Consider the following 25973-nt stretch of genomic DNA (forward strand, 5'->3'; position numbering starts at 1 on the left):
AAGTTTAGAGAGCTGTTTGCAGCCACTGAAATTAAACCATTTGCTCAGGATCCCACGTAGCCTGTTCTAGACTCAGGCCTTGAATGCAGGTCTCTGCGATTGGGGGCATTGTGGGATTCTCTGTGATTTGTGTCACAAAGAACTGAACCAAAACCATATTCTGTCTTTGACAGGGAAAGCACTAGACTATCCCCTGGGGAGGAGGAATGGACTTGTCATTCATTTCGGGTCCTTTCCATCCAATTCTACAAACCCTGGACATCTACCCACTCATCCATCCGTCCATCCGTCTGTCCAACTGTCCATCCAGCCTTCTTTCTATCTCGCCTTTTACTATATACCAGGCACTATGCTTAGGACTAGGAGTACAAAGAAAGGCAAAAACCAGGAGCTCCCATTCTAACGGAGGAAACAGCAGGCAAGCAACTGAATAAAGATCAATGCATCCATGTCCTCATCTAGGATCTGTCCCCGTTTATTGAGATCTCTCAATATTAATCTCTATTGTACATCCTGTATTCCTACCTAGACATATGCAACTGTAGAGGTGTATCTGTGTATCTGGCGGCCTATCTATATTTATCGAGATATGGCTGGAGGCCTAATTATATCTCTATCTGGAAAGCAACTTTCCCATCAGGCCCCAGCTTTCTGGAGCCTGCTTCTCTGTCTGTGGAGATGAAAGCTCTGCCCGGCCGGGGTCTCTCTGGAGACAGGTCTCCACAGGCCGATAGAGAGCGCTCTCCTCGGACTCGGGGGGCAGGTGTTGGTGCGTTCGTCTCAGAGGAGGGTCTGCAGTTGCGGGGAGAAGGGAGGGGGTCATGAGCTGGGCCGGGAGATGAGGGGGCGGCATCCCAGGTACCGGAGGGCGGGCAGGACAAGGGAGACTCCGGTGGCTCCACTCACTCTCCCAGGAGACGAGACTAGCCAAATCGGGGCACACCGGACGGGAACTGTCCCGGGCCGTGGGGGGTTCTTGGGCTGGGCCTTGTAGAGCCGGGGATTGAGGAGGAGGAAGGGGGACACTTGAGGAGGGGGTAGTAAAGGTACCCAGCTACGGTCCTGGGGGGCTTTTGCAGGCCAGCAGAGGAGAATAGATTTGATCCCACGGGTAGTAGGGAGCCATTGGAGGTTACTGAGCAGGAGAGCGACAGTGCTCTCCAAAGAAAAGGGCGCCCCCCACCTTCCCTCCACTCAACCAGGGGCCACATGCTCCAGGGAACAGTGGAGGGAGGGGGGAGGCCCTTAGGCCCGGGCAGGGCCGGGCGGGGCTGCGCAGAGAGAGGGGCGGAGCCTCGGGAGGCAGTGAATCAGCATTCCGTCTGGGTGACGCATGGCACGGCGCACCCTCCCTCCCCCACTCCCCCACGGCTGCGAGTACAACCCGGAGAGAGGGGCGCGCCGCCCAAGGTGGCCCCCACCCCCACCCCTACCTCCACTCCCGCCCCCTGTGGCTCAGTCTCTCCCCCCCAGGCCCCTCCCTCCTGCTGTAGGTGCCCTGCTGCGAACAGCCTCGCTCTACCCTGCCTCTCCCCTCCTTCAAAGACCGAGGAGCTCTGCGCAAAGCCTCCTGGGAAGTGTAGTCTTTTCCGCATCAGCCCAGACGGTGTCAGGGCACTCGCTCCCTGTTAAGAAAACTACGTATCCCAGGAGGCCTGGATGAGGCGGTGACGGGGAAGGACGAGGAGAAGGCTGAAGCGAAGAGGGGGAAGGGGGCGCGGGGCGGGGACTCGCGCTGACGTCTGAACCGTGGGCGTGGTCGGAGGGGGTTGTTCTCCCGCGGCACGCGCAGCAGCCGCAGCCGCCTCGCGCCGGGTTCCTCCTTTGCAGCACGAGCCTCAGCAGCAGCAGCAGCAGTAACAGCAGCGGCAGCAGCAGGAGCCGGAGCCTCAGCAACTTCTGCCGCCGTCCCGCCGACGTGATTGGTCGGCCCGCCGCCCGGGCTCGAGCCGCCGCCGCCTTCGCCGCGCGCGCCCTCCCCGCCGCCGCCGCCCCAGCCCGCAGCCCCGCAGCCCCGCAGGAGCCGGCCCGAGCCGTCCCGCGAAGATGGTGGACCGCGAACAACTGGTGCAGAAAGCCCGGCTGGCCGAGCAGGCGGAGCGCTACGACGACATGGCCGCGGCCATGAAGAACGTGAGTGCCCCCTCCCTCTGTCGCGACAGTGCCAGGCCCGACCCGAGCCCTATCGCGACAGGGCCTCGTGTCGCGACAGGGCGAGTGGCCGGCGTGAGGCCTCCATCCCCACATCTTTTCCTGCCGGGCTGCCAGATAGCCGGGGGGCTCCCTTTTGTGCCCTCCCTGCAATGTGGGGGGTGTTGGGAGTGGGTGGGGTGGGGCTGGGTGGGGGGCGCCGCGTCCATGCGGTCGCTTTCGGAGGTTCCTCTTTCTCTGTCGGTCTGGGCGGCGCCTCTCCCATTCACTCGCCCGCCTGCTCCCTCCACCACTCCCTTCCCCCCACCCCAGCCCAGGAGGAATTCAGGAGGAAGGGATCGAGGGGGGGGTGGGGAGGCAGGCAGAAAAATCCTGGGTCAGTTGTTAAAAAAAAAAAAAATTCTAATCATTCCAAGATCGCCGTGCGAGGCTTCTATTTGCTCAGTTTATTCTTTAAAAATGCCCTCGCCTCCTTCTCCTCTCTTCTTCCTGTCTTCGGGGAGGAGGGGTGGGGGCTGGGGGGCATTTTACCATTTTATCATTTTCTTTTCATTGTCTCGAACGTATCTCCGTTTTTTTTCCCTCCCTTACCCTTGTCAATTGAAACGTGCAGTATTTCCTCTTAAAATAAAGATTATGCATCGAGGGAAGTGGTTCAATTTATGACATTTGCTGTTTCTTTTTTAAATGCAGGCATACATCTTTTGAAATCCCTATAAGTTAAAAAAAAAAAATCATCTCTCTGATCTGATCTTGCAAACAAAGCGATCGTGGGAGGCAGTATCAAGTCATTCCAGAAGATTCTGCATTTGTCATATTGCAGAGAGGCTAGACTGGGTGGAGGGAGGGAGGGGTTGCTTTAAAGGGGGAAAATGTTTTTTATTTGTTTCGTGAGACAGGTCTGAGCTCTTTTTTTCTCCCTTTAATAAAGAAAAGGCTGGAGTGTGCCCTCCTGCTGATGAAAAGGGAATGCTGATCTTGAAATGTCGCAGCCTGTCTGGTGCACAGATGCCTGCCTATATTGCAGCATTTTCTCAGTAACCTTACATTTATCAGAGGGGGAACATGTCAGCATGCTCGGGGATGGGGGAGGGAGGCAGGCAGGAAGGCTTGGAAGGAGACCAAAAGAACCTTGGAAAAATGGCATGACCTGGGGGAGGGGGGGGTATTGGGGTGCCTCAGTTTTCCTAATATTTGACGGCTCCCTTCAGGTATCCTGACAAATAGATAACAAAGGTAGACAGTTATGTAACCAAGATATTAAAAATATTCCGATTTTAAAACCAGATGACGGAATGAACCAAGTGTATCATAGAAGCCTTCTTTAATTGGACAAGCCCATGTATTATGATTTCAGTCTTACCTTTGTAGGTTGAACTGGATCATTAAAGTAGGCCATGCTAAAACCTTTTATGTTTAGATGTTTTAGAAGAGGATTGTGAGGGTAGAAGCTGCCTTGCCAGAATTAGGTTACAATTGGGGATGGAGGCTCTCATCTGAATTTCCACATAATATTGGTACCATTGATGGGTTTTAATCTTAAATTCAAACCTCAGTTTCTTCTTTTTCAGTTCATTAGCCCCAGCGTTTTAACAGGCGTTCGTCTTCAAGGGATTTGTCTTGACTGCTCTGTCTTTCCAACCTTCTAACTCTTCCTCATTTGCAGTTTTGCAGGAAAGCTTATGACCTCGCACTCATTGCCTTAGCAACACGGTGATGTCACACATAATGGCACCGAGGCTGCAATGCGCCCAGGTGGTAGGGAGTGTGCGAATGGCCCATGGCCAAGGTAATGCAGAAATGCGATAATACAGGAGGCAAGTGGGATTGAAAATGTGATTGTATATACCCCACTGGAGAAAAAGGAAATTTGGGACAGGATTTCTGATGGGTGGTTCTGCTGTCTGGAATCTTTGCACAGGATCGCTTTGCCTTTAGACATACTAATGGGTGACCTCCAGATGTACATTGGGACTGATCATCTTTCTATTTTTAATATCATCTCTAGCCATTTTGTAGGATGACAAACGGTGGGATACAAATAGCAATCGATAAGCAGCTAATGATTGAAATTCATGGCATGTTTACACTACATTCGGATTTAGTTTTAAACAAAAATTTCTCCTAAAAATGAACTTAACATAAGCTTGAAAAAAAAGATGGGTTTATACTCGGGCCTTGTAGTAACAGAGCTCAATAATCAAATCATGGGGTGTGGGCTTGAATAATGGGAAATGTTTTTATGAAAAGTGTTCACGTGGTATGGAAGATTCAGCAGCAGCCTAAAACCTTTGGAAGACCAGCATTCAAATCTCACCTCCTTAGAGAGTGTGACTTATAGCAGCTTGATGGTTCAGCTGATACAGAGCCAGGCCTAGAGTTGGGAAGACCAGAATTCAGATTTTGCCTTAGACACATATAGTGGCTGTGTAACCTTACTTGTTTTAGAATGGGGGGAGGGAGCCTGGAACAGAACCAAAGGAAACCCATGATTTCTGGGGCAAGTCACTTAACTTATGTTTGCCTCAGTTTCCTTATCTGTAAAATGGGGATAATAATGGCACCTACCTCCCAGAGTTGTTACAGAAATCAAATGAGAGAACTGTAAAATTCAGTAGCACCATGCTCGGCACATGATAAGCACTGTATAAATGTTAATTGTCATCCTTATGGAAGAGTTTTTGTTCTGAGCTCTCCACTAGTAGTGGCTACTATTTCTAGCCATCATTCTGCCTCAGTTATCTTGCCCCCCCTGTTTAGATACTTAAAGCAACAGTGGTTGTATTATGGGTGTCTCAAAAGAAAAATGATGAAATATCTGAGAAGGATATAAATTGATTTGAATTGATAATTCTTTTTCTTCAACTGTTCCTCTAGAAGCTAAATGGATGTCTTTTTTTTTTTTTTCTTGAAGAGTACCTTGCTGTTTCTCATATTCCAGACTATACCTTTTTTATATTGGATTTTGTGGTAGTTTGCTAAGAAGTTAATATTTCTAAATAGGCTACTGGTACTTGCAACTGCCTTGGGAAAGAAAAGGAATCTATATGGGTGACAATTAAAACCTTCACTATCTTAACCTATTATATTTCACAAGGGATTTGGAAATTTCCTTGATTTTAAAGAAATCACCTTTCTAGTATAATATGATAATTCGGAATCTTTATATCTTAAATTTGCTTTTTTTTTTTTTTTTAAACTGCATATATTCCAGGATGGCTGGATCAATAACCATTATCACTAATGGAGTAATAATACCTCTGCAGGCTTTTCAGAGGTGGCTGTCTGCCAACCCTTATTTCAAGTGATGGGAATTCTTCCCTCTTGGGACCTCGGAGTTCCATAGTTGATTGGAGAACCACTATGGGATAACACACTCAGACTAGGGAGAGACCTGCACTCAGTACAGTGCCTGGAACTGTGTAGGTGCTTAATAAATATTGATTGATTGACTGAATTGCTAATTAATTAGATCATGAGTACAAACAATTTAATTTCTCTGGACCTACTTAAGGAAAAAAAAAACTATCCACCTTAAAGGTGGGTTGATGGGGAGGGTGGAGTGATAGGGGATAGATGTGAGGCTCATTCTTTTTTTTTTAATTTTTTAATTTTTATTTTTATTTAATAATTACTTTATATTGACAGAATCCATGCCAGGGTAATTTTTCTACAACATTATCCCTTGCACTTGTTTCTGTTCCGATTTTTCCCTCCCTCCCTCCACCCCGTCCCCTAGATGGCAAGCAGTCCTATATATGTTAGCTATGTTGCAGTATATCCTAGATACAATATATGTTTGCAGAACCGAACAGTTCTCTTGTTGCACAGGGAGAATTGGATTCAGAAGGTATAAATAACCCGGGAAGAAAAACAAAAATGCAGATAGTTCACATTCATTTCCCAGTGATGTGAGGTTCACTCTGTAAATTTCAGCCAACCTTAAGATTCCTGTCTCCTTGATAATCTAGAGCCTTATTCAGCTCATCTTTTTTTAAGCCTTAAATATTTAGATAGAGAACTAGGGGTAGGAAATCTAAATCTAGCCTAGGATTATGGTCAGATTTCAGGGAAAGAGTGCTGGACCTAGAGTCAGGAGGACCCAAGTTCAAATTCAACTTCAAACAGTTTCTAACTCAATGAACATGGGTAAGTCAAGTATCCTCTTTGCCTCAGTTTCCTCATCTGTAAAATGTGGGTGGGGATAGTGGTAATACCTATATATCTATAGATATGTACATACCCACATATATATGTGATATAATACAAGGATGTTTGTAAGTGCTTTGCAATTCTTAAAATTCTCTCTATTATATTTTAGAAGTAGTTTCAAATAAGTCAAATTCTGGATTTAAGCCAAAGGATAAAGATTTCTAGCTTTCTATCCTATGAAATCCAGTAGAAAGCCAGATGTTCCTATCATTGCCCAGAGAGGAAATATACTAAATAAAATCTTACAGCAAATAGGGATATAGTGATAATATTTTAAACATATTGATGGTTATAAGTGCCAGGTGGAAACATATACCCTGACTCTGCTTGGTTTGCATATCAATCAATCAAATGTTTAAGTACCTATTGTGTGCCAGACATTGTGCTAAGTGTTGGATTTCTGTTAAAAGATGCCAGTCGGCACCCAGAAACCACACAATGTTCACCCAGTTGAATTTTTTTGGAGTCTGACTCCAAGCCTAAGTTACTAAGTCAGGGTTTGTGGTAGAGGGAGGAGCCTTCTCAAATGTATTGAAAAGCTCTTCTTCTCCCTCCCCTCCCCACCCCCATCTCTAAGGAAGCATTTCTTTCCAGTTCTATTTGAAGGTTCCTTAATGGATGCTCTACTGCCTGATAATGTGAGGATTCACCAAAAAATACTACATTTGGGTCCTGTCTGGTTGGAACAGAATTTTTTTCTCTAGGAACAGAATATTAATGTTGTTTAGCAGCCTCTTAATGAAAAGTACAAACACCCCATCTCACTAATGATTCTTTCCCCTCCTGTCCCCTTTGTAAAAGCTGACTTTCTCCATAAGGCAGCTAGGGTGTGACCGTGCTATTTTTCTGCTTGTACCTTTGAAGTGTAGAAACATTTTTGTGGATGCAGATCACTCTGTCTTTTGTAACTTAGTCTTAAAGTGTTGCCTGGGTTATTCAGAGGCTGAGTAACTACCATGTGACATAAGGCAGTGTGCGTCACTGGTTGGATTTGAACTCGGACCTTCCTGACTCCACGGCTGATCCTGTCTATCCTTGTACACAGTCACTCACACAGTCAATTCTTAAGACTATGTTACAGAAAGCTTGGCAGATACGTATTGATGAAATTGTCCATCTTGACCTTTACCCCTGTCCCCCCAAACAGCACTACCCGGAAAACAAACAGCGCAACACTTAAACAGAGCCTTGCTTCTGGTTGCCTCGTGGCTTTTGATTTGATTTCTAGAATCTGACTACATTCTGTAATTACGGCTGCGAACAGAGGGGCAAAGGTCACAGTATGTTTTCCACATAAAGAAACTACATACTTTGTTTAAAGCTACTAGCTCTCATCCTCCTGCTGCTGCCAAAGCGCTTGCAGTCGAACAGTGATGAGATATTTGCTCTTTGAATAGAAATGAGCCATTTTGTGCCAGTCATGGAATCGTGTGGAGCTTCAGTAGGCGTCTTCTGCCAATTGTTGCCCGGTGTTCCGTTTTTTTAGAGATGTTCCTTGCAATAACCTTTCGGCACAAGTGAGCCCACTTGCCTACATATGTGCATTTCCCCCGTCAGTCTTTCATAAGCAGATTTTTCTTTGTCTGGATTGAACATTGGTTTTATGGAGGGCATGATTTCTGATCATATATAGGCAATTGGGGCTCAAATTTTACATGCAGATCTTTTAATGGAACTAGAAGGATTTTTTTTTCACTTAAACATTTTTGCCATCAAAACAAACAAATCATTCGTTTTCCCCTTTTTGTCCTCTAGAATAGCTTGACCACATCACAAGTATGATGTGAATTGTCCTTTCATCTCTAATAATTGTCACTAGTAGGACTGTTATCAGGGCCGGGAATATGACAGTGATCACAGTGGGCAGCTGGCAGTGGAGGAGGGACAGTTAAAGAGCACCCCCCCCCCCCAAACAGCTGAGTGTGAAAAGGCAGCTGCAGTGGGCCAGCAAGAAGGCAGCAACAGGATTTAAACCTGATCTAGGATAGGGTTTGAGGGAAGGAATTATGATGCCTAAAATTTGCTTGGTTGGAGTTCTGTTCTCTTGAGAGGAATGATGGCTATGTCACTAGGACTTGGAGCAGGAATCTCAATTCAGGAAATAAGCTGCCTGTGGGACCAGGACGTAGCTCCAGAGAGAAATGCACTTCTAAAAAGGAATTCTAGGGTGGTTTGAGTCTCTGTTGTCCCCTTTGTAGCAATCCAGCATCTCGGCCAAAAGGTAATGAATGAATAATTATCCTGCCTCAGCAGGGAAGGCCCAGCGTGGGTCAGCAGCAGTGCAAGAATCCCTTCTACACCCCGCCAGTGGACTTTGATACAGATTTGTTCCAGTGCTCATAGTCCTGGAGTTTGAGAGCGAAAATCAAGAGAAAGGCCGGGAGCCATTAGGAGAATTGGGAGAGTATCAGTTCAAGGGACGATGGGGGCAGGGATACCTGAGGCACTTAGAATTATGGAGAAGACTGGCTAAAAAATTTAGGAAACAGCAGCTTCAGAGAGAGAAGTGTTCTTGTGTGTTGAAGTTTGGTATTTTAGTTACCTGTTGTGGGACTAGAGTGAGCAATTAACTATTTATGCCAATTTGGGTTTTCTGTGTTGGCCCTGAACCAGTGAACACACTGAAAGCTTCTGTCTTGTTTCCTTTCACTCGTCTCCCCATTGCAGAAGGAAACGGGAGATAGGCCAAATAAAGGTCTTTGGATAAGATTATAAAGATTGCTTCCTTAACACTTACAGAGGGAATGGATTGGATCCAAAAACATTGATCAATTAAAACATTGTATTGATAACAATTTGAAGTACAGTGGGGAGAAATGTAAAGTCTTACATTGGGATTCAAAAAGTCAATATCCACTAATGTAAGATGGTATTTTTTATTGTCTGAACGAGGTCTAGGCGTTTGAGGGTGAGATCTGACTCTTCATGACTCATTTGGGGTTTCCTTGACCATTTCCTTCCGTGTGACTTGTCACACAGCAGGGTCTGACCCTTCCTGATGGCAGATCTGGTGCCCAGTCTGCTGCAGTACCACCCAGTTTCCCTTGACTGTATTACAGTATCAGATTAGCCAATTGTAGCCTGGGCTAATGGGGAACAGCCAAACAAAGCTATTGCTTTATAACGCTATAATGTTATAGAAATAAAATGGTAAGTTCCAGGAATAAGGTGACACAAGAGTCCAGTAATCTCTGATCAAGCCATGTGTGGAGAAGAATGTATGGTCAGAGCACTGTGATTGGTTTAGGAAGGTCATTGATGAGGGAAGCTAGTGACCAGGCTGGGAGGGGCCCAGGACTTGCATTCATTTGAGGATTAGTTGGAAAGGAAGCCTGAGGGTTTAGGATCTTGAAGACTGTTTTAGGTTTTCCAAAGAAAAGCCAGCAGAGCTATCAAAAAATGGATTGGCCTGTCTCTAAAGTACAGCAGAGGTAGGGCCACATTCATGAGGGGTTCCAGCTCTGATCACCCCCCACCCAGCAGCGATGATGAGACCCTAGCCAGAGGTGGATGGGGGTAAAATCTGAGGGGAAGGGCTCTCCATACTTGTCCTTTTTTTGATTTCTTAGCAACTGAGATGATTGGAAATGGGAGGGGTGTGGACCCCTAACTGGCCACCTTTAAAACTCATTCCTAGCTGGGAGAAGAGGAGCTGCTTTCTTTCTATTAATCAGGTGACAGCAGAGTGGAGAAGGGCCTTCATTTTCAAGGACAGCCCCTTCATCTTGATTGGCATCGGACCCTTCAGGGGGGCCTCGAGGTTGAAGAGCTGAGGAGAAAATGTAAGGGCTTAATCAACAAGAAGTCAGTTTAGCTGCAGTAGAGATTTAATTTGCCTTTTGGGGACTTGGACATATTTCTTTAGCACTGAAAAACTGGATGATTCCACATGAATCAAGGCTTCATCAGGAGGCTTCAGAAACAAGTTTAGCTCTTTATAATCGTTTATCACCTAGCTAAAATAAGGCTACATAGAGAAAAGGGGCTAATCTTGTGAGTCTAAAGGATCTTGACCAAAAACTGAAGTTATCTGTATAATTAATGCCCAGTTTAGATGTTAGATTTTTAAAATCGAAATAGTGTAATTGGTGAAACTCAAAATTGATGAACTCAAAACAAAGATGGTGTTTCGGGGAGTCCAGATAAGAGAAGAGGATGATGATTGGCTCTCTCTTTGGTTAGGAACTGTGTATGTAACTGCCTTTTGCATGTCTTTGAAAGTATCATGTTGTCTTTCTAAATATTTAACATCTGATCAGGCCATTCATTACTTTTAATCATGATGCCAGTAATTTTGGAGATGAGAGGAATATCATTTTTATCACCATTTTACTGTCTGTTAGAACAGTGATGTAATGGCAACACTGTAAAAACAAAAATTGTCCGTGGAATAGAAGTGGATTCATTTAAAGAGAAAGAAAAAAAAATCTGATTGGAAAAATAATCATCAGTTAAGCTCTTTAAGTGAATCCCATCAGATGAACCAAATTTATGATACTATAATAATTAAAGAATCTATGATTTCTTATAGGTACCTATTCCCTCTTGTAGGCCAGGTTATAACCTTTCTGGGTGCTCCTGCAGGAACTTGGATGAACTCCCTGTTTTCCCCTCTGAAAAAATACCTGGGAGTCAAACCTCTGGTAACCAGTCTTTCTATATGTAAGCTAATCTTCAAGATACAAATGTAGCTGTACATTTTATTCGATTGTTGCCTTTAAAGGATTTCTCAGCATTTGGGTAATTCACAGCCACCTCTGCATGAGGCAAAGAGGAAGAAAATCAGGAAGACGCATAAAGCAGGGTCAGAAATTGGTTTTCCTACAGGACTACTATCCAAGTACTTCTAATCTAGTGTTATAATATCTTTTCTTTGATTAAAATTTAAGAGCATCCCCTAGGAATAGTTTCTTAGTCTGTAATAAACTAGTTGAAAATTTGACAGTTGTGTCACCTTTTCAGATCTTCTATGACATAATTGTTCTTGTGGTATTTCTCTTTATAATCTGGAATGTGTTTTTTCTTTATGTCCCATATGTTGCTTCTAAAAAAAATTTACCTTGTTAAAAGCTAATTAGTCTTTCCTAGTTTAGTCTTTTTATTAGTTATTAATTTCTTTTAACTATTTTGACTTGGACTTCATGTGGTGCTTTTTAATTTGTTCCGTTTCTTTAGCAGTCGCCAGTACTACACTGTATAATTACTAAACTGCCATTTATTTATTGTGTATTCGAAGTCAGTCATCTCTTAGGTTGACAATTAACCAGTGCTCCTGGGCTGAAGGAATAAATAGATGCAGATCTTTGTACACATGAATGACTTGTGTTTAGCCGTTTTAGAAGTCTACTAGATGGTATCTTTTAGATGAGTTCTGTAACTCCCCAGGGAAGCATTCCAAAACAATTCTGCCATCTTTGGTCATTATTATAGTCCTAAATTCTCATACACTTCAAGTGTATCGTTTGTGGACACTTGTCCTTAATTGAGATTACATCAGTTAATTGATGAATTTTATTTTGATGTGTGTTCTCTTTACATCAAAACATGGAAAATTATCTAATAACATTTCATTCAGTGGAACTCTGAGAGTACTAGGTCCTCCAGACAAAATGGTATGTATTCACAATTTTCTTCTTCCATGTATTGTATTGTATTGCTAAATAATTTTTGTGGCCATATTTTTGGTTCTCATATTAATGACTATATAGGTGATTCAGTAATAATAGGCTAAAGTCTGACATAATTTTGATACCAATATCTGATACCATCTTAGATAATCATTTACAATTAATGCCTGCATTGTAGTAGAATTGGTTTTTCTGTCTCCCCTCCCCACATCACCCTCACCCAAGGACAAGGATGAAGTTAATTAGAGCATGAGTTTTCTAATCTCTCTTTATTTTTGCTTTCCTTTGCTCTCCCTAATGAATGATTTAATCTCATTCTTGGAAAATTGATTCAGCAATCAATCAACAAGCACATATTAAGTGCTTTGCAGGTGCTAGGCACTGGTTGATCAAAAATGCCCTCCGGGAACTTAGATTCAACTTTTAGAAAGGTACAGTCTGTACACTAAGTAAATAAAAAATATATAGTCATTTAGGGCAGTCGGGGTAGAACATGGCTAGCCCCAGGGATGGAGGCTTTTCATAAAAGGTGGTATGAGAATTCAGCTTCCAAGGAAGTTGGTTCCCGAGAGCTTGAAAGATTTTAAAAGTCAGAAGGAACAGAGAATTCTCAGTTTGGGGGGCAACAAACTGCAGAACCAGGAAAGAGGCAGTCATGTGCAGAAGGGCAAGTAGCCCACAGTAGGTGGGGTCACAGGACACACAAGGAAGCCTGGATATTTAACCACATCAGGATTTTATTTTGTCCTAAGAACTAGTGGTACACGATGATGTATTTTCTTTGTGAGAACTCTAAATTGGACCAGAAGTTTGGACATTAGAATTGAGGATGTGGTACACAGAGGAGTAGTGTATTGCTAATCATATCATGTATAAGTCAGATTAAAAAATGTTCCTGGTCTTTATAGGAACTTCAGGTTAGAGATAGAGCAGCTCCTATTGTACCTCTTTGACCCAAAGCTGCTGGGTCAGCCCAGCAGGATCCTAGTTAAATCGGGTTTAAAATGAATGTTAAGGGCAGGCTTAAAAAGGAAAAGGAATCACAAAAGAGCAACATGTGGAAAGGAATCTGCCCCACAAGTCTTACACAGATATCTCATGATGGTACGAAAATGACGGCCCTAGAAGCCTAATTGTGGCCGGGCTACTCAAGCTTAAAGACAAGGCCAAGACCTTTTGTGGCCATCCAAGAACCACCATCTAACCTTAAAGAGCCTGGGTACGAGAAAGCTGGTCACCAAAATGTTCTATTTCTATTTATTTTGGGAGCACAATTCATTTTTATGAAGAAATTAGTGAAAAGGACGCTCATGGTGATCATATTTTTCAAATAGAACCATTGAAGTCCAGATGGGGATAGAGAACACTTCTTCCAGTGCTAGGAGAAAACCAGTGCTTTTAGAATATGTATTTTAAATGGTTAAACTGGAATAAAAGCTAAAGACAAAACAAAACAGAGGGGATCTCCAAACAAGGCAGTTTTTGGATATAATGTAAGGATAGAATTTAGAACTGAAATAAGTCCTGACTGTCTTGTCGAACCTTCTCATGCTAAGGTGTTTTATATTTTCATTCATTTATTGTGTGTGTGTGTATACATATATATATATTTCAAGTAAATATACATGCATTTTAATATAATTTTCATATTATATTTAGATAAAGAAAAGTTTTTATAGTGATTGTTAGCTCCCTAATAGGCCGTAGAATTTTTGTTTATAATTTTTAGAGTAGAAATTGTTCATTTTCAAGATAGAAACTAAGCTGAATCTTGGCATGTCACAGAAGGAAATTATTTTGTTGCAACTTTACATTTATTTCCAGCAAGAAAATTCAGGTTCTGTTGTATTTTAATTTTAATGGACCAAGCACCCAGTATGTATCTTTCTTTGTTTTCATGGTTGGAATTACAAGATGTTTTTATTAAAAAGTATTATATATAGCATTATAGTGGTTCTCTAGCTTCCTGATTGTGGTTGCTAGTGTCCGTTGCTCATTTTGTCCCTTCCTGTAGAGCCTAGTTCCAACTGCCTATGAAATTGATTTTACTTGAGCCTTAGGTTCTTTTATAGCTCTTCAAATTTTTATTTGATTACTTGAAGAAATGACCAAATAGGTAACTCGAGGATGTTCCCATTTTATTTTCCTTTTAATATGAACTCATAGAGAGAACAGGAAGGCAGTCAGGATGTGTAGATTCTTAAGAATATTGATTTGCAGTGCTGTTCATTTACCACACAATAAAATGAAAGGAGTCCTGGGATAGAAGTCAGGAAATTGGGTCCTTGCCCTGGTTGTACCCCAAGAAAGACTGGATATCATTAATTGGCCTTTATAATGAGCAGTTAATGAAATTAGTTATTGTGATTAGGAACCTAAAAGCAATATATCTGTATTACTTTTTTTTTTCTCTATATTACTTTTTAAGTGGTTTAGTCTTAATGGCTCTTTTTTTCTTCATCACTTGTATTTATGAGTCTTCCTTCTTCCTGCCAGAGAATTTTCCATTATAACAAGCAGTTAAAAACAGGTGGGCAGGGGAACAATCCAAAAAATCCAAAAATTTGATATCACATGCAGTGTTCCAAAGCTATAATCCCATTTCGTTTTCCCAGTTCTACTATTTCTGTTGCATCAGTTCACGGAAGTCTTCCCATGCTTTTGTAGTCATCATATTCACCAATAACATTCATTTATATTTACATACCTCAGCCTGTTTAGCCAATCATCAGTCAGTGAGCATCCGTTGAGTTGTGAGGTCTTTCTTTGTCATTTTCATATTTCTGGAATCTTTCTTATAGTCCTTGATCTCTTGTGGGTGTATGTCTTCTAGTGGTGGGGATGAAGGTCTCTGGATCAGAGTAGAGACATTTGAGTTATTAGAATAATTCCAAATTGTTTTCCATAATAGTTGCACCAATTCATAAATCTACCCATAGTATATCTGGGTGCTTATCTTTCTGCAGAGCCTCCAACATTGAGTATTGCTGTCTTCCACATTTGTGATTCTTTAAGAAACTCATTTTACTAGAAAGGATAAAAGAAAAATTGTTTGCTTGTGTCTTATTAACATATTTTCTACCTATTAACAGAAGTGTGAGCTTAGAGGCACATAGTTTTGAGTTGACATTAGTGATTCACAAAGATAAAACTATTGACTCTTTATAGCCTTGGGAACAAAACAATTTTAGAACAAGAAGGAACCCCGGTCACTTTACAACTTTGTTGAACATGAGCACCCTTTTTGCTTTCAACATCAAGAAATACATAATATCTAAAAACTCCTGTGGAATTTTTGTTATAGCGTCTACCGAAATTTGAAAAATACTTTTAATACTTACAAGTGTGACATTTCGTTTATAGCAGGTATGTTTGCTTGCTTACATGTCATTATTTAATTCAAATACCTGGCACTCTGAAGTGCACGAACCCCTAATGAGTAGCTCCCTAGCCTAGTGATGAGCAATGGTCCAGGCTCCTCTGCTTGATCAATGGAGAACCTTGAGCCAAGTGAAATGAGTTGTTCACAGTAAAAAACAGTGGCACAGTAAGACCATAAGCACCATAATCTGCTATCAGGTCAGGAGCCCTTTCTGGTAAATCCGTAGAAATCTGTGTGTTGAAGGTGGGTTTTCTTCCTCAACTTTTTCACAATAGTCCGATCCTCTTCCATCTGCATGAATCTTTATCCCTAGTCCTGAGCCTCAGTTGTGGATCTCTGTCAAGCTGTCCCCCCCCCACTTAGGTGCCCACCTGCCCCGCAGATTCCATGTTTGAAACTGAACAGTCTTTCACTTCCAACGCCTTATCCTGTTGGCTTCTTCATTTCATCAGTGTTAGCCATCTTTGGACTCTTACTATGGCTTTTTCTTATTGTAGTATTCTATATTCTTCCACAAGTTATCACCTGTTATATTAATTTATCTTTCTCTTCATTCAGAGCCCTCATTTCCACCAAACTTGACTATTGTAACAACCTCTTAATTGATCCTCTTATTTAAAATTCATCCTTCTATTGTTGTCATGAATGTATCATGTGCCAGATACTGGAGATGCAATGCCCTCTGGATATTTATGTTCTATTAGGTGGTTAGTGGGAGTTGAGAAATAAAACAAGTCCATAGTTATATATTGGTAGTGGTTTTGTGAGATCTGTCAGTGACTAGCTGGGAGGATCTTAGACAACCTCCAGTCCAGAACTTCTTCCCCTTTTTTGTGTGTCACTGAATAGGCTGGTGAAGCCTATGGATCCATTCTCAGAATCATGTTTTTATTTTTATGTTTTTACCTCATAATAGTACTGTATTTTTTTCCAATTACATATAAAGATAGTTTTCAGCATGCGCTTTTGTAAGATTTTGTGTTCCAAAATTTTCTCTTTCCCTTCCCCTTTCCCAAGACACTAAACAGTCAGGTCTAGGTTAGATGTGTACAATCATCTTCAATATATTTCCACATTAGTTATCTTGTCAAAGAAGAATCAGAACAAAAAGGGAAAAATCATGAGAAAGAAAAAAACAACAAAAAAAGAGAAAATAATACAATTTTATCTGCATCAGACTCTATGGTTTTTTTCTCTGGATGTGAATAGCATTTTCTGTCATAAATCTTGGGATTGTATTGCTGAGAAGAGCTACGTTTGTCATAGCTGATCACACAATGTTTCTCTTTCTACATACAATGCTCTGCTTGCTTCATTCAGCATCAGTTCATATAAATCTTTCCAGGCTTTTCTGAAATCTGCCTGCTCATCAATTCTTACTGAACAATAGTTTTCCATTACATTCATCTACCACAATTTGTTCAGCCATTGTCCAGTTGATGATCATTTTCTCAATTTCTAGTTCTTTGCAAACACAAAAAGTTGTTATAAATATTTTCGTATATATGAGTTATTTTCTCTTTTATGATGTCTTTGGAGGACAGACCTAGTAGTGGCAGGACTGGATCCACAGGTATGCACAGTTTGATTGCCCTTTAGTCTTAGTTCCAAATTACTCTCTGGAGTAGATCTGTTGACAATTCCACCAACAATGCTTTAGTGCAGAATGATGTTTTTAAATGCAGTGGATTAAAGGGAAAGAAATTGCTGAGTGTGAATATCAGAATACTTTTTACAGGTCACTTTCCAGATGAGGGAACCTTGATCTAGTTTATCCCTTTCATTTCTCAGGGAAGAAAACAAGTTCAGAGAATGGAAATGACTTGGCTAAAGTCACAAACGTCAGAACTTAAACCCCAAACTATTTTTTATCACATTGTCTCCTTAGTATATGTCCTTAGTTGTATATGCTGTGAGAGAGAATCATGGTTTTATTTCTTTCCATCTCCTTAGCACTTAAGTTTGCCACCTAGTGGGCCCCAGAATAAATCTTTGTTGAATTGTTCTTAGATTTGTAAGGGACAACTTTAGAATTAATGCACAGAACAAATGACAAAATTTCCAGAAAGTTCACTTTACCCTCTGTCTACAAAGATACTGAGTATAAGAATTTGACTTGTATCAGCAGTAATCCATGTGCTTTTCTGTTACACTACTCTGTGCCAGTTATAATGTTTTCAAATGTGTAACATGAAAACGTGTCACAAGCGCAGAATTTTAAACCACATTTTGAAACAACATAGTTTCATAGAAGTGTATGTAATATCTCCATCAACTGAGTCTAAAAGAGATGATCTGGTTAGCTATTCTTCAAATTGGGGCTGGAGAACTGGAAGGGGGTATTAGCAAACCCAATATGAATCAAGAGGGTAATGGAGCATCCCTCCTCCCCCCAAAGTTAATTCATCCTTTTAGCTAGTGTTACTCCAGCTCCTAAACCCTCTGGAGTGCTCTGGTCTGCCTTCTCTTTGTGGAGGGCATTAATGAGCAGCTTTGGTAAGGGGACAATATTGATGTTTTGTGCAAACTGCTGTAAGGTCCCAAACTCGGGATGAGTTAGCATAGGAATGGCTTGAGCTGCCTTTTGATTTTTAAAGGACCATTCTAGGTAAGATTGACTAGAAGTCCTGCATGGCCCCAGGGATGAAAGTAGGGACAGTGACTAGGAGTTGGGGAGGATAGATATCAGTTCCATCTTTGAAGAACCTTTCTCTGGGAGAGTTGGCCATATGTTGGCAGCCTTCTCAGAAGCAGGCCAGTCTGCTCTCTGCTTTTGGCACTGGAGCTCTCGAAGCAAATGCTCATTGTATATATGTTGGGCTTGTAGAGAGCAGATCTCTGTTGTATCTAACCCTGGACATGCTAGAAGGGCCTCTGGATCCCAGGGATCTCAATATGCTCTACTTTGCTCTTTCTAATGGGTGTGCAGTGTCTCTTCAGGATACTCTAATCTTACTTGGGAAGAGAAACCTTGATGTATGTCTCTTCTAGCAGCTGAGGAGTTAGAAAATTTACAAATAATGTATTCATTGCTGAAATGAAAAATGAAAATGTCTTCCAGGAGCAGCAAAGTTTCCTTGAAGAGGCAACTCTTAGCCAAGATCTATTTACCTTTGCTATCCATTTGCGTGCTGCACATGTGATAGCAGAGCAGTTTAGTAATAAATTGTTGATGTGATTAATAGAGATATTGGTTACCCTTTCCTCACAGCCTTTTTTCTTTGGCACCTTTGACCCACTAAGTGAAATTTGAACTTGAACTAGGATTGTGTATATCTCAGAACTGGAGCCAATTGAGTGAATTCTTGAACTAGATTTTTTTTTTTTTAAGCAGGAAAAGCTCTGAGGAATAAAACCTTGTAGTTTTTCTACATTTCTTGCTAAACTCCCAGTAGTAAATTGTGATATGTTCAAAAGTTTTAGACTTTATTTGAATTAAAAACTGGTTTTATTCATTGTTTTAAAACATAAATATCTTCTCCCCCTACTAAAAAATACACTTTCCCTCCCATTCAAGTGACTACCTCACCCCAAATTAATAGATGTTAAGTTTCTTGTTTAAGGGCTGAATGACACAGTTCCGTGTTTAGAAATTAAAGGATCTTGTGTCTGGACTTTATTGGCAGAGAAATATCTTTGGGGATTTTCCGAATGTGACTTGAGTTACTAGATCTAAAGGTAATAGTATTATTTCATAATGTTGCAGTTTAAAAGCTTGAGAATTAGTAAAAACCATACTTCTTTCTATAAGTCAGATTGCTAACTTTTGAGTGCCTCTGAAGAAATCCTTATTTGGTGAAGGCCTTATGATATATAGTGATGAGGCAATTGGGGCTTTAAATAGTTTTTGGCCCTTCCAATAAGGGCAGCATGATTTAGGGAAAGGGCCAGAACTTAATCTTGGTAGTCTTGAGCACCCAAGGTTCATGTTGCAGTGAAAGAGATATTATATTATAGCAAGGAGTGCTGTGCTTAGTAATCCCATGTGCTTTCCAGATCTAGATAGTCAATGATCAAATAAAGTAATTCACAAGTGCTAGAAATATATTGCAATAAATTTGTCTAGTTAAAAAACACTTTTGAGTACGAGTTTTATACAATATTTTTTGTCTCAATAAACTTGTTTATTGTCGTTTAATTGTTTAACAAAGGGCTGTTTTACTAGTAAATTTCATCTGTCAGTCATGAATAATACGATTTTAATAGCATAGCATTAACGTCTATTGCCCTTCAGCTCCTCTTCTCCCCATCCCCAAGTATGACAGATCTTTTTTTAGTGGTAGGAATAGGACTGTTTAAAGATGGTGTCCCAGAGTATTCAAGATTGAGAGCCAGGGGAGATTGGGGATGAATAGGTAGGATCAAAGGAATTTTCACAGACTCTTCTGCCACAGACTGAGGAATTGGGTATTATTTTGAAGGCAGTAGAGAGTCAATAAAAGAATTTGAACAGGGGAGCAACATAGCAAAGATAATAGAAACAGTTTATTTTGGGGGTACCTTGCCAGCCAGATTGAAAGGTTGGGGAGTCTAGAGGCTGAAAAACTTTAATCAGGTAGGAGGCTTTTGCTATATAATCGGGACCAGTCCAGGGAGAGAAATCGAAAAGAGGAGACAGGTTTGCACAGTAGAAGTAACAAAGGTAGCTGCTGGACAAGAGGGGGGAAAAAGCAGCATAGTTCTGTGGTTTCTGATGTGTTGAAAGAGTGAGGGGTGATCTAGCTTTGTTTGAGTCTGGCCTTGGGGTGGGGGGAGACATTTGGGAGGTTAACATTTTGAGAATTTCTCTACACTTGGGAATTTAGGCATTTGGCCCTGGCCATCTTTGCAGCCTGCTATTGCTGTATCCCTTAATGTGTCAAGGAAGAGAATTCTTAATAAACATTATGCTTGATGACAGCGCCACAATCCTCTTGACACTGGAAGGGAGAATCAGACCATGGAGCAAACATGGTATTATAAAATGGGGGGGGGAGAAGAGTTTACAGGTACTGGATTCAAATGTAGGCTTTTTAGTACTCTCCTATGTGGATTCAGTCAAATCACTTAACTCCTAGACTTTGGCTTTTCCCTCTGTAAGATGAAAAGATGACCAGGGCTTTTGAGGTCCTTTTTAAATATAATTTTTATGTATTTGTTAAATGGTATGTAGTTTATAGTAGTGGCTGTAATGAGGTCTTAGCAAACAAAGCTTTGCAAGATTGGATTTATCGTCTTAAAGAATTACGGCTAATATGATGTTCTGTTTCCATAATTTCTAACAAATTAATGGGTTTTGATAGGCCAGAAGTTAGTTTAATATAGCTTGGCAAAACTTGGATTTTTAAGGTAGGGTTGTATAATGGAAGGACCACAGCCGGAAGTCAGAAAATTTGGATGCTCTTCTGGATTCTGCTACTTGTGATTTGCACCAGCCCCCAGCCTTTTCTGTGCTTTGCCTTCCTCTGGAGATTCAGGGAACTCTGCCTATCTTCTCTGCCTTGCTCACCTCCCTCACACGGGTGTGGTAAGAATGAGTTGTTACCTGGTTAAGGAGAATGACATGGTTAGACATTTCAGCTGTTGTCATTTGTGATTTCGGGGGCAACATTTCCACACTTCCTCCTTTCCCTAGTGTATGGCATAAACAGGGACATAAGTAGATGGGATTCTAAGGAGTCAGTCTGGGGAATTGTGGGCAATGAGATTGACTCTGTAGGGCGTGGCCAGGTTGCTTGCTTTTTGGAGTTTCTCCTATCCACAAAGCAGAAGAGTTTACACATTATTCTGAAGAGAGGTAGCCCAGAAGAGAAAACTTTGTGCTACATTAATGTTAAGTGATGTTATTGAAACTAAATTCACAAAATTATATGAACCGGATTAAGGATGGAGGCCTTAAAGGGAAAAAATCTTGGTTCTAATTTCTTTTTCTTTTTAATTATTTTTTTCATAGCTTTTTATTTTCAAGTTAGATGCATAGGTAATTTTACAGCATTGACAATTGCCAAACCTTTTGTTCCGAATTTTCCCCTCTGTCCCCTCACCCCCTCCCCCAGATGGCAGGTTGAGCTTGGTTCTAATTTCACCATAAAAGGGTGTATGAGTGTTGTTAGGTGCTAGTAAAACCTTGTGTAGTGTAATAAAGCGCTGCTGTTTCATGAATGAAGCTAGATCTAAGTCACTCTCATGTCCCTTCCAAGGTAATGTGTGTGTATATGTGCACATATGAATGCACGTGTAATCAACTCAGTTATTGGAATATTAAGATGGCAATCTAGAGAAGTAGAAGATGATTTGAGAGTGTTAACTTTTTTTTTTTTTCGTTTTTACTGCTGACTTTCTTAATTTGGCTCTAAATTTGCTTTGTCATCTTTGTCCCAGAAATCCGTTTTTGCATATATTGCTCTTTGGAGTTTTAACTGGGTGAAAATGTTATTTCTTCCCAATGGGAAGAAGACTGGGTTTTGATCAGCATCAGATTTCTGATCCAGTATCTGAATATGGAAACAACGGTTGTTCACCTCTGTCGCATGCCCAAAGAGAGGTCTAAATTAACATACTTACAAATATTGTATTTAATATATACTTTAACATGTATAACATGTATGGGACTACCTGCCATCTAGGGGAGGGGAAAAGTTGGAACGGACTGGTCAATGTTGAAAAATTACCCATGCATATGTTTTGTATATAAAAAGCTATAATAAAAAATAAAATTAAAAAAAGAAATTTCCAAAAAAATTTTAAAAATAAAAATAAATTAACATACTTGATTTAGGCTTCTTGTTTAAGGTACCAGATTTTGATGGCAGACTCCCGAGACACGGTACATCGAGGTTCTGTGCCTGTTTTATGCATCTTGCCCCTCTCTTCTTCCTCTACCTTTGTTCCTCTGTGCAGGTTCTCGTTGTTAAATGGCTCTTACTTGAACTTGAACAATGGCGTAAAACATGGTTTGCAGCGGCTAATATCACCTTTACTCGAATGTCTTTTTTGTCTTTCCCAACCCAGGTGACCGAACTGAACGAACCTCTGTCCAACGAAGAGAGAAACCTGCTCTCGGTGGCGTACAAGAACGTGGTCGGGGCCCGGCGCTCCTCCTGGCGGGTCATCAGCAGCATCGAGCAGAAGACGTCCGCCGACGGCAACGAGAAGAAGATCGAGATGGTCCGGGCCTATCGCGAGAAGATCGAGAAGGAGCTGGAGGCCGTCTGCCAGGACGTGCTGAGCCTGCTGGACAACTACTTGATCAAGAACTGCAGCGAGACGCAGTACGAGAGCAAGGTCTTCTACCTGAAGATGAAGGGGGACTATTACCGCTACCTGGCAGAAGTGGCCACGGGAGAGAAGCGGGCCACGGTGGTGGAGTCCTCGGAGAAGGCCTACAGCGAGGCCCACGAGATCAGCAAGGAGCACATGCAGCCCACCCACCCCATCCGGCTGGGCCTGGCCCTCAACTACTCCGTTTTCTACTATGAGATCCAGAACGCCCCGGAGCAGGCCTGCCACCTGGCCAAGACCGCCTTTGACGACGCCATCGCCGAGCTGGACACCCTCAACGAGGATTCCTACAAGGACTCAACCCTCATCATGCAGCTCCTCCGGGACAACCTAACGCTCTGGACCAGTGATCAGCAAGACGACGATGGCGGAGAAGGCAACAATTAAGCCCCCGGGTGGACTGGCAGCCGCACGCTGATGCTACTACTGCAGTCTTTATTTTTTTCCCACAAGTTGGGGGGGGGTCGGGTGGGGGAGGGGAAGGGAGGGGGTGACCTTCCCAGGGAGGAACCCACGGCCTATCTTTGATTGCCTCTTTGACATTTTTGCCAAAATACCACTAGTGGAGAGTCGGGCTGGCTGTGCGGGTGTGGAGTGGCAGCCTCACGCTGGCATACGGACTGTTCTGTAGATTAATCCGAGTGGAGCTGTCTTTGAGTTAACTTATTGCTAGTGATAGGGTTTTAAGATGAAAAAAACAACTTGAATGGATTGGCCCTCGTTTGAATAAGTTCTGTGGTTCCAGTAAGAGTTCTGTTTTTTGTTTGGTTTTTTTAATGTTCATGTGCTCATGTCTTGAGTTGTGGGTGCTGTGTATAGTTCCTGTGTCGTAGTGCTGTACTTCCGTGGTGCACGCTACCCGTCCTGGCATCGCTTCAATCCCCAACATGGCGGCTCCTTTAGCCTTAAGACGAGGCCGCGTTAACTTCCGAGACGCCCGTTAGCTTTGCAGTATTGACAGTAAGTTACAGTTTACAGTATTCTACATGACAGCCATACGTGACATCAAGCCATCTCTCGTGTCCATCATTCGCTTGGGTGTTTGGTGTTCTGTTCTTCCTGAGCCTGCGCTCCCCCGGCGGCCGGCGGCTCGCCGGGGGGGCAGCGGAGCCGCTCTGCAGCGGGGCTCGTGGGTAACTACAGGTGCTTGGCAAGTGGCGGTGGGATTTGTCCTCTGTTCTTTTCCTTTCCTGCTATTGACTCACCAAAACCAGTTACAACACTTTAATCCCTCTCCTCAAGCCTGCTTCTAGTAAACACTTCCCCCTTCCCCCCACACAATAGAGAAAATTCAGGTCTGTATGTCACGTGTCGTGTTGGCTTTCCAGGATGGCACCCCAGCTCCTTCCTCAGGGATTACACTGCCAGTCCCTTTCACTTGACTCTCTCTCACTGTACCTTCAGCCCACGGCATCGGTCACCTGTTGGATTATGTGGGAGCTCAGTGGCCGCTCTAGGAGGCCTGGGGGAGGTACAGTGAGAGGAACTTCAGGTGCTAGAAGCCCATTTGGTAGAGAAATCCACAGTGGAAGAGCGAGGTTCATATGAACACGACCCTAGGAAATTGAGGGAGCCCTGCAACTGTCCATTCTTAGAGAAAAAAAAGGGAAATGTCACTCCTGCCCCTTCCTGCCATCCCCCAAATTCATTTATTTAGTCAGAAAATAAATGGATACAGATCCTGATAAATTTAGACTGAAAGGCTTGTTTCCTTTTGACCTTTCCAACGTTTAAAAAAATCAAAGCATAGGAAATTGGAGGTTGATTCCCATTCCCTTCTAATTTATTTAGTTAGTCGATCAACAAGCATTGATCGAGTGCTTACTGTGTGCCTGGCACTGTGCTGAGTGCTGGAGATGGAGCTTTACTTGATTGGGATAGAAGGAAGATGCAGGACTCTTGTCACCAATTGGTTTCCAGGAAGCCTCGAGTCCTTTTGGAGAAACCAATCTATAAACATGATATATCAGTGTTGCTTATGTGTTGTGTTCAGTTTTTTTTTTTTCCTTAAAAACTGCCATAATGTGTCTGAAGTCTCATGGTCACAGATATTTTGGCTTTTTGTCCCTTCATTTAAACAAGAATAAGTAAATAATTGAATGAAAAAATAATTGACAAATATTTCTGCTAAATTTATATACCAAAATTTATAATCAGGAAAACTGGACCCAAATGCCAGTGAAGTCAGAAGAAATCATTATTGTACCGTGGAATTATGTGTATTATGTGTAACATCACATAGTCTTCCCTCCAGTGACTCCCTTTAGAAATTCATCTCCATGAACTAGAGGGAAAATCCTAATTCAATGCCCCCTACTGAAAGGACAAACAGCAAAAACCTGGATTCCTGCTTACGCTGCCAGTTGATACGTTGAGTAGATGCCATGGAGTGATGAGTTTGGATGGGAAGGAGAGGGGGTGTGGTTCTTTTTTACTTTAAAATAATTTAAATTCATGTCCAGATGTGAGCAGTGTTGTCCCTACCTGTATAACTTGGAAGTAATTTACTGGAATTACAAAACCTATTTTTTTTTTTTTTAAACTTCAGCTTTGGCTCTGGCTGCTTTTAGTGAACCCTTCAGACCATGATCACACAGAGGCTGGGACGAGTGGGGATGGGGATTGGATTCTTAAGCAGCTTCATTGATCTTTCCTCTTTGGTTTTATTTTTTTTGTTGTTGTTGTTTTATTTTTGTTTTTTAAGAAATGCACTTGCCTATGATACTGTTTCTCCAGTGAAATGACTGCTCCTCCATTACTCTATTGATACCATATTGTGCATGCTAGTGTTGTATTTCTATACAGTAGCTTGAGATTTATTAACTTATACTGTAGATGTTATGTATTCCTATGACAAAAAAAAAATTAAGTCTTCAAAATTTTTTAAAGTTTTTTAATTTATTTTTTTCTTTTGGGGGTAAAGTTCGCTCTACCAAATAGTGATCGTAACAAATTGATCTGTTATGGATGTTGCTATAGTGACATGCAATTATATCTTATTTTGTTTCTAAAAAGGAAAACAAAGCAAAAGAAGCACCAGTATTAGCTTAATCTTAATGTCTGGTGTTTGTTGTCACGGTGAGATTCTAACTATCACAGTGTAGGAGAACAATGACTATGTTCTTGGAATGAGCCTTTGTGCTTTTTGTCATGTTATGCAGTGAACTATTTTTAAGGTCTAATCAGTGATTATTTTTCAACTCCGTGTTTCTGTAAGGAATTATTTCACACACGGACCATTCTTAGCGGTTTTCCTCAGTGATGGAATATCATGAATGTGAGTCATTATGTAGCCGTCGTACATTGAGCAAATAAACTTACAGATCTGATGTCAGTGCGTA

The 25973-nt window shown here is 41.8% G+C and overlaps 1 protein-coding gene across 1 annotated transcript; it reads left to right on the forward strand.

Moving 5' to 3' along the window:
- Positions 1 to 1772: 1772 nt before the first annotated feature.
- Positions 1773 to 25973, forward strand: YWHAG (tyrosine 3-monooxygenase/tryptophan 5-monooxygenase activation protein gamma). Its single transcript, XM_051991883.1, has 2 exons — positions 1773 to 2133; positions 22363 to 25973. Exons 1-2 carry the CDS (start codon positions 2047 to 2049, stop codon positions 23017 to 23019), a joined length of 744 nt encoding a protein of 247 aa, XP_051847843.1. The 5' UTR covers positions 1773 to 2046; the 3' UTR covers positions 23020 to 25973.

This window comes from Antechinus flavipes, chromosome 4 (genome assembly GCF_016432865.1).
Source record: "Antechinus flavipes isolate AdamAnt ecotype Samford, QLD, Australia chromosome 4, AdamAnt_v2, whole genome shotgun sequence".
NCBI lineage: Eukaryota > Metazoa > Chordata > Mammalia > Dasyuromorphia > Dasyuridae > Antechinus > Antechinus flavipes.